The sequence below is a fragment of the Macrobrachium nipponense genome, chromosome 19 (assembly GCF_015104395.2).
Source record: "Macrobrachium nipponense isolate FS-2020 chromosome 19, ASM1510439v2, whole genome shotgun sequence".
NCBI lineage: Eukaryota > Metazoa > Arthropoda > Malacostraca > Decapoda > Palaemonidae > Macrobrachium > Macrobrachium nipponense.
In genome coordinates, this window is record NC_061088.1 from 56,248,226 (window position 1) to 56,262,074 (window position 13,849).

General features: G+C 33.3%; 1 protein-coding gene across 11 annotated transcripts in view; it reads right to left on the reverse strand.

The window, feature by feature from the left end:
• Positions 1–13,849, reverse strand: part of LOC135217153 (chromodomain-helicase-DNA-binding protein Mi-2 homolog) — a 272,789-nt gene that overhangs the window by 163,484 nt on the left and 95,456 nt on the right. For all 11 annotated transcript variants that reach the window (XR_010315081.1, XM_064252898.1, XM_064252891.1 and 8 more), the window contains exons 9-11: positions 2,549–2,706; positions 2,034–2,202; positions 1,694–1,821 (exon numbers count right to left, since the gene is read on the reverse strand). Coding sequence is in view for 10 of the 11 variants with exons in the window: in XM_064252898.1 (XP_064108968.1) it covers positions 1,694–1,821; positions 2,034–2,202; positions 2,549–2,706 (455 nt within the window). In the remaining variant the exon portion in view is untranslated. The remainder of the gene's footprint in view (positions 1–1,693; positions 1,822–2,033; positions 2,203–2,548; positions 2,707–13,849) is intronic.

The window sequence follows — 13,849 nt, forward strand, 5'->3', positions numbered from 1 at the left end:
TCTTAAAATCTCTTGATCAATAAAAACCTGGTATGAAAAATCATAAAACAAACGATAATACTTACATGCATACGCTTCACTCTCAGATTAAACATTTAACATGTCATGTGAAACTATCATCACAAACCAACCCATCACACTTCATCTTGAAACTAGAATTGCGCTTTTCCAACAGATACAGAACTATGAATGAATCCATTACAACCCAGTAAAACAAAAGACAACCTTTCTTACCAAGCAATTCATTAGCCATAAACCAGGCCCCATCTATCTGTTTCTTGAACAATGTTTTTTTTCTATAGCCTTTTCATGTTAAGCACAACCACAACATATACATTGAAAACATGTAAGAATTTCCATGATTGAATGTCAGATACTTAAGCAATATAACTAAGATTTTTTCTCATAAAGATCTGATTTTCTGTAAATTTTCTTTTGATTTGCAAAAGACCTGTACTGTTTGTGATATATTCTCAATAAAACTAAATTTAGTGCCTTGTTATAATTTTCTTAAGTTTTGGTCAGACATTTTTCATGTATTGTCACTTCCGTACTCATCATTAATTCCAGAAGGCACGAAAAATGCCAAAAATTAAACATTTTTAATAGCAATAGGATATACCAGCCCGAGAAGAGCTGTTGTTAGGCTTAGAGGTCTGGATAAACTAATCCTTTATAATAAAAAAAGCAATAGAATAATCTTCTTGCACTAGCTGGAAGCTAGTTAAAAACACACAAGACTGTAAAGCAAGGAATCTGTGGCACCTGGCGACTAGTGTCTACGAGGTGGAAACTGGTCACCAACAGGGCCAGAACCTCACGACACCTCATCTTTCTTTGACCGCCTTAGAGAGCAGTTGCTTTCACTTTCCTTCCAAGCCAGTTGCTTTGTTTGCCTGTGTTTTTGAGTGTGATTTGTTATCATGGTGAAATTTACCCATATTGAACAATGTTTAAAGAACTCATTTGATCAGACACCCCAGAAAATGCTACTTTATAAGATATTACATGCAATGATGGTCTTTATCTTACTTTTACATAATTGTTAAAAAAATTTTATTAAACAAAAACAGTTTATAAAGAACATTCTTTTTACCTTTAATTCTTTCACAAAACAGGACCTCAGTAATACTACCAACTGCTAATATTTTTAATTCATCCAGATCAAGAACAAATCTACTTCCTCGAGTGTTTTAGACCTAAATTTTGTTCTTCCAAGTTCCTTTTCTGCTCATTATTATCACAACAGGTTTACAATCCCTTACTCAACATTCTAAAACCCAATTTAATTTTTTAGTTCGTCAACGTGCACCATGTACTGAATTTGACGAGCTCATTAAGCAGGTCCACAGTCAGTTTCTGCTGTCTTTGCAAGATCTGATGTGCATTGAAGTTATTCATGATAGAAGTATTTACTGGTTGTATTGTTTGACATTTGTCACTAAAAACATAAGCCTATACATTTACATTTAAATATACTACATTTTTTAAAGTATGTACCAAAGAATATCTTTTGCTTGATAGGAATAATTTAGCCTACCTTGCTTACACTAAATTTGAAAAATAAATTATAGATATCTACTATAAATGTTCTCTGCTTTGACATAATGTCCTCAGTAATTAATGTATGCACAATTTCTCCTCTAGATATCTAGTGGGGTTGCAATCACTGCCACTGTCACTCTATTCTTACCTCTCTTCCAAGGAATTAGGATCATACTCCTTCTTATGGCGCCTCTGTGACCCTAATTCATCATCATCATCAATGCCAGGAATAGGTGGCTCATCCGGATCAAATTTCTTGAAATAAGACCTCAACATCTGCAAAAAAAATGACAACTTTCACCTCACATGGCTAAGGACTTGACTCACTACGATCAGAACAATACATATAGACATTGAAAACCAAAACAAAATTCATCACAAAAACATATTACAAAACTATTAAAAAGTAATTGTATGAAAAAAAAAATGTTTAGTGTTATGCAACATACTATTTTGCCTTAAATAATAAAATATGTCAAAGCACTGACCTGTGGGTGGTAGACATCTAACATGAGTTCTGATATCCATGAACAATGCCAATAAGACATGTCAACCCACTTTACAAGGAATTCCCTCATTGGTTTGAATGAGTACTTTTCAGCCTTTTCACCAACTTTTTCTTTCCATCCCTCTGGAGGTTTTGGAGGATCAACATACCTGATAAAAAAATCAATATTCCAATTAAAGGAGCAGAACACCACAATTCCTTTCCTTGAGCTTAAAATTACAATATTATAACACATAGCACCTCAACTTAACAGATGGTTTAAGGGTCTAACTTTCTGATAAGTAACAGCCTATATATTATAGCCATCATTTTAATATTTTCTTGATTACACTTAACATTAAATTTGAAAGATTTAACTGAAAATGTATCACATCTAAAATGGTACCATGGCAAAAAACAATAATAGTGACAATAGTAAGTAGATGTCATCAAGTTGAGGCATTACTTTATTGCACAATTTGCAATACAAGTCATCATAAAACTACATTTATATACCTCCAAAACAGGATTTTTTGAACCCTTCCTGGTAGGGGTTCACACGCACAACGCTGACAAGTCCAGTCTCCTTCAGGGACCTCAAAGAGTGGAGGTGATAAGCAGTAGGTATGATAAGCATTCACGCAAGAGTCACAGCACAACAATTCACCGCCATCCTGAGGATAAAGATTAAATCTGGTAAGAACCCAAGTACGGCTTAAACCAATAAGACTTTACAACAAATAATTACATTACCAAACAAAAAGTCTTCCTGGACAACTATTGCTGGTGGCCCCTCAAACATTTTTATGTACTCGAAGTATTGTCGCACAATAACCTTGACCTTCACGGATAGAAGTTACCCGAGAATACAGTACATGGATCATAAACTTATACTGACAGTTGTTTAAAGGGAATGACAAAACAGATTACTGTTTTTGTCAAACTCTAAAATACATAAACAAATATATAAAATGGTATACACAAACTAAAAGTAATACTCTAATTTAAAAGTTTTACAACATATTCTGCTCTTTCCTACAGCATAACTACTGTTGTGAGTGGATATTAGTTATGATGACAAATGAATATACTTTGGGAAATGAGCCACCATATTTTTTTTGCCACAGCATATTGATCACACATAAATTGAGAGAAGAGAGTTACAAGGATTAAGATATCTCAAAGACTTGTTAGTCCATCCGAGGAGACATCGTGTGCTCACTTACCTCTATGAGCACGATTTACTGTTCATTCACTTTTAAACTTTTCCACACTGTTGCTATTTACAACTTCTCGTGGCAGTTTATTCCATGTGTCACATATCTTGTATGTGAAGAAGTTCCCACAATGAGATGTGTTGTATGTCTTCAGCTCTAGTTACCACCCATTATTTCTTGTCCGCTTTTCATTTAATGTAAATAAGTTACTGTTTACTTTTGTTATGCCTTTCAGTATTTTGAATGTCTCTATTAGGTATCCTCGCAATTGTCGTGTTTCTACTGGTCACCTAGCAATGGGACCTACAGCTTATTGTGGGATCTGAACCAAATAATATCGCAAAATTAATTTTTATCACCAGAAATAAATTCCTCTGATTCCGCGTTGGCCGAGCAGAGAATCGAACTCCGGACCACCGGAATGGCAGCCGAGCGCGATAACCACTTGTCCAACGAGGAACCCAAGCAGCATGTATTTGGCATGAAGGTTGTTAGTTCCAATTAGTAGGATACAAAACTATGCATGGTATTCCTTGTCAACTAAGTGCCTGGCCCTCAGTAAAATATCATCCAGAAATAGGATGAATATATTATTTACTGATCTGCCTTTTCAAACAGATCCTATATATAAATATATATATATTATATATATATATAGATATCTAGTATATATATATATATATAGTGGTACCTCGAGATACGAAATTAATCCATTCCGAGGCGGCCTTCGTATCATGAGTTTTTCGTACTTGAACCGCATGTAAAATGCCTAATCTGTTCTAAGTCTTACAAAAAAACAACCCATGTAAAATTTATATTTCCAGGCCTACAACACATGTTCTAGGGTTACGACGCCAATCCGACGGAAGAAATAAGACTCCAAAAAGGCAAAATACTGTACATACTTGAGTAATATTCAACTAAATGTAATGTTCAACCCCATTTTTACTGCATATATTAGGACTTTAGCATATGTCCCTTAGCAATAAGCCTAGCCTATGTTAGCGTTGCTACTGTAGCATAGTCTATGATTCCTTTGACATCTAAACCTAAGAAGCTAAAAGCTTAGAATATGCCAATAAAATGTATAAATAATCAGTATGTACTCATTTCAAATAATTATTAATCAATCATTAACTATAATACACAAAAAAAAAAAAAAAAAAAAAACCTTCCAATCGTTTGTTTACATTCAGCTCTTACGAGTACCGAACGAACGCCAAGCAATCACTTTTCCTAGGACACAGTAAGCCATAAATTTTCATTAGTATCTCTCTTCAACTAATGAAACTACCAAACAGTATAATAACCATTCATTTCTATTCTTTATTTTATCTTTACCTAATGGAGATACCGAGTTACTGACAGCTATAATGAAACATATACGTAACGTAATATTAAAAACAGAAGAATTATTCTAAAAAATACGTATTTGTTGGCTTCGATGATAGCAGTCTGATTTATTTTATATTTTATGATATCTAATTCACAATTTTTTCATTAATGAATGTATTTATTTCAAAAAATTATTAAGTAACCATTAACTATATATAAAAAAAAAAAAAAAAAAAAAAAAAAAAAAAAAAAAAAAAAAAAAAAAAAAAAAAAAAAAAAAAAAAAAAAAAAAAGCTTCCAAACTTCTGTTTACATCCAGCACTTACAAGTATCGAACGATCGCCAAGCAATCACTTTTCCTAGTACACAGTAAACCATAAATTTTCATTATCTCTCTTCAACTACTGAAACTACCAAACAGTATAATAACCATTCATTTCTATTCTTTATTCTATCTTTACCTAATGTTTTTTTTTTTAAATGTATTGCATGAATAGGTTTTTCAATTTACAGCATCCTTTTACCAATAGAATACTTAAAGCACAAGGGGTAGATGCTGACCAATAGGAGAGCAGGATCTTATGGGGTGACTAGCATGGGAGAGCGGGAGGATGGTGGCGAGTTTACTCAGATGGCGGCGCGGATGTTTTAAAATTGTTCTCAGTGGTCCGGGCGAATCTCAGGACTTTACAGCAACAACCTTTCATAACTTGAGCAATTTTCGTGTGTAGAGCCGTAACATTGTTTGTATTTACTTTTGTATCTCGAGTTTTTCGTAAGTTGAGCCTTTCATATGTTGAGGTACCACTGTATGATATCATATTAATATATATATATATATATATAATAATATAGTAGTATACACCTAATATATATATAAATATCTATATCTATATATATATTATATATATATATATATATAATATATATATAATTATATATGCTTATTTACATCACCATGATTCATATAAATCATTCGAGCTACAAATGTCCTTTAATATCTAATTCGCTCTACCTCGGAATTGATATATTTTCATGTATGTACCAAAGGGGAATTTTTTTAGTTGATAATAATTTCATTCCCCCATGGGATCGAACCACCGTCCAGTGGACGGGAAACAAAATCAGAAACAGACAGTGACGCTATCGAGTCGGCCAGCAGAGAGGCTAAAGTTCATATCGATTCTGACCATTACAAATCACCGTCGATCTCGTGTGTTTTCGTAATTAAAATCGATATGAAACCCCCCCAACCATGCTAGCCGATTCAAGCGTTTGACCAACGTAGCCTTGTTATGAATACTTATCACATCACCGTGATTCATATAAATCATTCGAGCTACAAATGTCCTTTAATATCTAATTCACTCTACGTCGGAATTGATATATTTTCATATATGTACCGAAGGGGAATTTTTTTTTTAGTTGATAATAATTTCGTCCCCCCAATGGATCGAACCACCGTTTCTGATTTCGTTTCCCGTCCACTGGATGGTGGTTTGATCTCAGTGGGGGGGACGAAATTTTTATCAACTAAAAAAAATTCCCCTTTGGTACATATATGAAAATATATCAATTCCGAGGTAGAGCGAATTAGATATTAAGGACATTTGTAGCTCGAATGATTTATATGAATCACAGTGATGTGATAAGTATTCATAACAAGGCTACGTTGGTCAAACGCTCGAATCGGCTAGTATGGTTGAGGGGGTTTCATATCGATTCTAATTACGAAAACACCGAGATTGACGGTTCGATCCCATGGGGGGACAAAATTATTATCAACTAAAAAATTCCCCTTCGGTACATATATGAAAATATATCAATTCTGAGGTAGAGCGAATTAGATATTAAAGGACATTTGTAACTCGAATGATTTACCACCCCCCTAGCGCCATATAACAAAATAACAGCAAGGATTTACTGCAAACCAAACCTTACGGCCTCATTGGTAATGAAAAATAGTACGGCCCCATCGACGGAGAAAGAGGTTAAATCTGATATAGTATACAAGTTTGTCTGTGCTGACGAGCAATGTCAGTCCCCACAAAAATGCTATATCGGACACACAACCACCACACTCAAACATCGCATGCAGGCCCACAGAAACCAAGGAGCCATTCATCAGCACTTTGTGGATACCCACAATAAAAAACCATCATTACAAGAACTTCTCGCAAACACCAAAATAATACACAAGGAAGGCAACTACAATCGTTTATTGATATCAGAAGCAGTCAGCATCGCCATGCAACGTCCCAGCCTTAACATCCAATGTGAGGCAGACCGTTCCTTGCCCTCGTGTAGGAGGCAGCCCTTCAACCGCGTGGAACAAAACCCCCACACGCGGACAGGAGCGCACACTGACTTTCAGTGAATTAAACATATATGTAATTAATATATATTTATGTATAATGTGTATATAATAACTTACTTTCAACTTTTTATATAATTTCTGTTGTTAACATATTTATTTATTTGTCTTATTTTATGTTTCACTATAGTCTTTTGTAAATACTTAAAACTAGGTATCTGGCAATTGTACTACCTTTCCGTCCTCATGACGTCACAAAACGCATGTAGGCTCATATTTGTATCAGTACGCTTGATAACGTCAATACGTATAGGTTGACGAAACAGCTGTCGCGTGTAAAAATACTGGAGTAAATGGAAGAACCCCGTTATGTGTCCATTAGTAACCTGAACTATGAAGTAAAGAAAATAATTAGAAAATATGAAGCAATTTCAAAAAAGCTGGTTAACAGTGAGAAAGCCATTCTATTCAATGAATGTTGTATCCGTGAAAAATTGTGCCCTAGAAGTAGTATATATATATATATATATATATATATATATATATATATATATATATATATATATATATATATATACACATACAGTGGGGCCCCCTTATTCGCGTTCTCCGGATTCACGGATATTTATCTGGACCATATCTAACCATTATTTGCGGTGAATTCGCCTATTCATGGGATTTACCAACGATAAATAATCACTAATTAGTGTATTTTGATGTTATTTTCATGCCTAAATATATTTTATGATACAAAAATGATTTACTGATTTTAAAATATTAATAAGATTAAATGATATCACATAATAACTAATAATTCTCTCTCTCTCCCTCACAGGGATGTATGCTTTTTTTTGTGATAAATGATTTACTAATTTTCTAATATTAATATTAATGTAAAGAGCAATCACTTCAATAAAGAAAATACTACATTGAATTAGTAAGATTTTAGTTTATAAATTTTAAAAATTATGTAAGAATGAAGGAAATCTCAGTCTTCACGCATCTTTCTTTCGAACTCCAGGTCTCTCTCTCTCTCTCTCTCTCTCTCTCTCTCTCTCTCTCTCTCTCTCTCTCTCTCTCTCTCTCTCTCTCTCTCTCTCTCTCTCTCTCTCTACTGAGATGAGAGATTTTTATGGTACACTATGTATAATATGTTTATTAATATTTTCATATGATAAAAGTAATATTAATAATAATGATAATAATAATAATAACTGTGATTACAAAAGTCATAATAAATAACTGTGATTACAAAAATCATAAGTGAAAATATTTTACAAATACTACAAAAATTCTCTCTCTCTCTCTCTCTTACAGAAATGTATGTTTTTTGGATGATAAATCATTTACTGATTTTCAAATATCAACATTAATGTAAACAGCAATAATATAGATTCATTAAAGAAAATACTAAAGTGAATTAGCAAGATTTTAGTTTATAAATAAAAAATTATGTAAGAATGAAAGAAAATGCATTTTACCCCACATCTTTCTCTTTGAACTCCACGTAGCAAGCTGAGATGGCTGGGGTCCAACAACTGTTGCCCTCTCAATCATCACGTAAATTCTCTCTCTCTCTCTCTTTTACTGAGATGAGAATTTCTATGGTACATGTGTATGTTTATTAATATTTTTGCATAATAATAATAATAGTGATATAACTAATTTCAAAATTCATATGGGATAGTATTCCATAGAAGTACAATAATCTATCCATTTCAGTCTTTTAAATAAGGATAACCCTCCCCCCCCCTCCCCTCTCTCTCTATCTCTCTCTCTCTCTCTCTCTCTCTATCTCTCTCTCTCTCGTCTCTCTCCTCAGTCCTTCTCTCTCTCTCTCTCTCTCTCTCTCTCTCTCTCTCTCTCTCTTTTGCCACACAAGATAGTAGTATGTCTTAGTGGTAACTCTCGCCCTCTGTTTGGGCTGGAAATGTATGTATAAGTGTATCTTTAAGGACATTACTACATTTTATGGTAAAATAATAATATACAGTACAGGCGGCCCACGGATAACGGCGCAATCACTCAACGGCGAATCGGTTTTACGGCAGTTGTCAAAAATATTCATTAAAAAAATAAGGCATTTTAAAGGTATCTTTACGGCACAAATTTCAGTTAACAGCGCCGCCAGCGCTGTTGTCTAACGAGTTCATACATATGTAGAAATGCCGTTCAGACCATAAAGGTTATGCAAATTATATTAACAAATTTTATGGAGAGTTATTACGTAGGTATTAGGGTAAAATATATGCCTCTGACGGTGTTCTATGCCGAAAATATCGAGTTACATAAGTGCAAATTTAGCTATGGATGTGTCGATTCATAAATGTTCATGCTTTTGTTTAAAATGTGTATGAAAATGTATTACGTGAAAGGCATTTTTATTTCTGTACAGAAATATGATACAAAGGCAGCTTTTGAAACTGCCCTTAACGTTATCGAATACGATGTTTTTTCATGTTCTTTCTTGTAAGCCGCCGCCTGCCGCTCTTCCGAAAATATAATTTAAAAAGTGCAAATTAGCGATCGATGTGTCGATTTTATAAATGTTTATGCTTTTATGTTTAAAATGTGTATGAAAATGTATTACGAATAGGGTATTTTTATTTCTGTGCAGAAATATGATAAAAAGGCAGCTTTTGAAACTCCCCTTCAAGTTATCGACTACGATGTTTTTTTCAAGTTCGTTCTTGTATGCTGCCGTCTGCCGCTCTTCCAAAAATATAGAGTTAAAAAGAGTGCAAATTTAGCGATCGATGTGTCGATTTTTCAAATGTTTATGCTTTTATGTTTAAAATGTGTATGAAAATATATTACGTAAAGGTATTTTCATTTTTGTACAGAAATAAGATACAAATTAAGGCAGCCTTTGTAACTACGCTCCACGTTGTCAGGGGATTGTTTTTCATGTTTGTTCTTGTCCGCCAGTTCTGAAAAATGCATTGTGTTATTTTATTAATTATGCATCTTTTCCATAAATCCTTTAAAAAGTTATACATTATTTCACTGTATCCAAGAATATTGTATGTATTCTCATATTATTGTATTTTAAAATACTACAGAAAACTTAAGACCGTATTCCACGGAGCGGCCAATGCTGTGGTTTGAAATCAGCTGATGAATACGAGTTTGTTTCACCATAACGCAATTCTGAGCGAATGCTCTTGCTTCTAGTTAGCATAAACGAATATCTATATACATACTTGACTTATATGAGACAAAGTTATTTTTCCTTATACAGCGTGTTTTTAGGTGGAAATATTTATTGAATATGTCTCGTTGTGAATGTGAACTACTATTTTTTTTCGTTAACAGATTACGTTGGCGGCATGTTTATTGCGTAAAAAATTACGTGATTCTGTTCGCAATAATCCTTTATATCATCGTAATACGAACTTTACGTTATTATCTTATATCGGCGTGAAACCAACAGTAAAATGTGTTCTTTCAAGCACAGTAGTTTTGATTAAAATGATTTTATCCCAATTTTATCTACATTTGTGTGTGATGGCAGACGTTTACTGCAGTTTTATCCTTGTTGCCGATGTACGATAATAGTCATTAGCAGCTTGAACAGTTTTCTCAGCTTCAGTTATAACTAGGTTTAAATTTAACGGTATATTTCCCGATTGATCTTTAATCTATATTGATCTCTGATCTATAGCGAATAAAGTTATTACATTAAGATATCTCAGTTCTATTCTATACATAACGCCATTTATAACAAATACGGTAATGTTGCACTGTAGTACGATGATCGAAATACAAGCCAAACAGATGTTATCCAGTTCGGTTGTACTTAGAAAAAAAAAAAAAAAGTTGTTTCTCTTTCGGTTGTTCATGGCTGTACACGTTCACGCAACGAGTATAATGTTAAAACCATACTTTCATCATTCTCTTTTGCTGTTATTGAACTTATGTAACTAGAAGATGGATAAAGTTAGGCCATTTTGATCTCTCATAAAATCGAACTATTGTAAGACTAATGATCGTAACCTGAACACTACAGCTACCTGTACACTGTATAAACTTTATTATATCTTTACATATTCTAGACACCCACATGTACTGTACAGTAAATTCTATAGTACTATACTGCATAAATATAATTTTACTTATTGCGCTGTTGTGGGATAACGGATTACGGCGCCTTTGACTGGTCTAGAGTTTCGAAAGAAGGTGTGCGGCGGCCGTAGGCTTTAAAATCGCTCAGCATCGAAAATCGCTTGGCGTCTGTGGCCAGGAACGGAACCCCTGCCGCTAACCGAGGGCCGCCTGTACTAGTTTACAAATAATATTGTTTAATGAGGTTAAACAGTAACAATAACATCTCTCTCTCTTCCTCTTTCTTTCTTTCTTTCTTACTTACGTATGTTTATTTGTTTTGTAATATAAATAAATGATTTACCTTATAACTAATTTTCAAATATTAATAAGATTAATTAAAAATTGCGATACCCAGTCTTTTTATCCACGTGGAGGAAGGTGGGCGGGGGAGTATATGACAGTTTGATATACGTATTTGGCGGAGTATTGGCGGAGGGGAAGGAGTCGGAGTTTAGGAGTTATTCTCTCTCTCTCTCTCATTATTATTCTGTCTCAGAAATAATTCATAATTTCACTCTTGATGGTCAGATATATAATGTTGCCATTCATTGGTCTCTCTCTCTCTCTCTCTCTCTCTCTCTCTCTCTGCTCTCTCGCTCTCTCACTCTCTCTCTCCTCGTCTCTCTCTCTCATCTCTCTCTCTCTCCTCAGTCTCTCGTCTCTCCAAAAAATCTCTTCTCTCTTCTCTCGTGTGTAGGTATATATTTTTAATAGTAAAATGTTTAAGATGACTTTGAAATAATATTAATAATATAACCTCAAAGATTAATACAGTATATGATAGGTTAGTAATTTTAGGTATATTTGAAGTAGGATATTATTAAAGGTATACATTTGATATCTGAATGTTCAAGATAGGCAGTTATAAGAATTTTTAGTGGTGGCTCTAACTATTCGCGGGTTTTAACTATTCACGGGGGTGCCTGATAATAGTAAGTGTTACTGGATACAACAAGCAAAACAACCTTTATTTAAGTCATTATCATTAATAATATAGTTGTACTGTTTAATTTTTGCAAATAATAACTTTTCTCAAAAAAAAAAAAAAACCTTTCGGTTTTGTAATTAAGTCGTCCTATACTACAGATATGAGGTAAATTCATGAAAATTTGCCATGATTTTTTACCATGCCTTATAAGCGGAAATTTATTGTGAACTAAATTATATTTTTTTCGTTAATAGATATTGTTGGGAGCATGTTTTTTTGTGTGTAAAATAATTAACAGATTCCTTTCACTGCTTTAACCCTATTTCATCTAATACAAAATTTTACGGTGTGAAAACAACAGTAAAATGTATTCTTTCATGCCCAGTATTTCTGATTAAAATACTTTTTTTCTCCACTATTATTTAGTCGAATTTCATCCATATATATTGTTGATGCATGATAACTTAATAGTCATTAATGTGAACATAGTTTTTTCAGCTTCGGCTACAACTGCAGCTTAAATTTAGCAGTACTATATTTCCTTGCCAATATTTTCTCCAAAAATACATAAAGGCATAATGTAAAATTATATCAGTCCTATTCTACATAATCAAAGACATTTGTAACAAATTACGTTAATTTTTTACTATTGCAGGATGGCCGAAATGCAAGGAAAACAGTGTTGTTATCCAATTCAGTCAGCTGTTTGTAGCAAATGAATTTTTTTCATTGTGTTCTAAAATAATAACATAGCAGTCAATGTTTTGGTTTGGAAATCAGCTGATAGCGAATACGAGTTTATTTTGCTGTATTTAAATCAGTTCAGCGCACATTTTCTTGCTTCTTGTTAGCATAAACAAATATCCAGATACTTTACTTATCTGAGACAATGTCATTTTTTATTATACGACAAACTTTGAAGTCGAAATATAGCTTGAATAAGTCTAGTTGTGAACTAATTTATTTTTTTAACAGATTGCATTGGGAGCATGTTTATTGCGTAAGAAAAAAAAGAAGACATGATTCCATTCGCTATTTTCACTTGCTTTCATCGTAATATGAGCTTTACGTTATTTATCTTTAATTGGTGTGAAAATAACATTAAAATTTGTTGTTTCAAGCCCGGTAGTTTTAATTAAAATTATTTTCCCTCGATTTTATCTGCAGTTGTGTTTGATGGCATAACTTTACTGGAGTTTTATCCTTGTTGCCGATGCATGATAACAGTCATTAGCAGCTTGAACAGTTTTCCGAGCTTCAGCTATAACTTGGTTTAAATTTAACAGCATATTTCCTTGCTGATCTTTGATCTATAGCAACTAAAGTTATCGCTAAAAATATATCAGTCCTATTCTATATAATGTTGTTTATAACATAACTACGGTAAATGTTTATAATTGTACGATGGTTGAAATACAAGCCAAACGGATGTTGCCGTTTTCCAATTTGGTTGTAGTTAGCAAAAAAGCAGCTGTTATCCAATTTGGTTGTAGTTAGCAAAAAAGCACAGAGTTCCCCAAGTCCTGGAATGTAAACCCCCTTATTACTGTTATTTACTATGGGAAAAATATGTTTAAAAAACGCATTTTTAATTAACTCAAGCTCTCCAGGAACGTAAACCTCGCGTTAATTGAGAGGTGACTGTAAAAGCAATAACAATTCTCATAAAGGTAATTTCACAATAAATATAATGTAATGATAAAATATGAAAACAATCAAATGCAATACAAAGTGAGACGGTCTAGTTGAAAAATATTAACGAAATAGTAAATAAAAGAACAAAGCTTTTCACAATAAAATTTAACATAGATGATTAACAAAAGCATTTGTCATTGCTGTGATGCACAGCTAACTTGAGGTAGAGGGAGGAGGCATTTTTGAGGAATAATGTATGAATTTTTAAGTTATCTTGCATT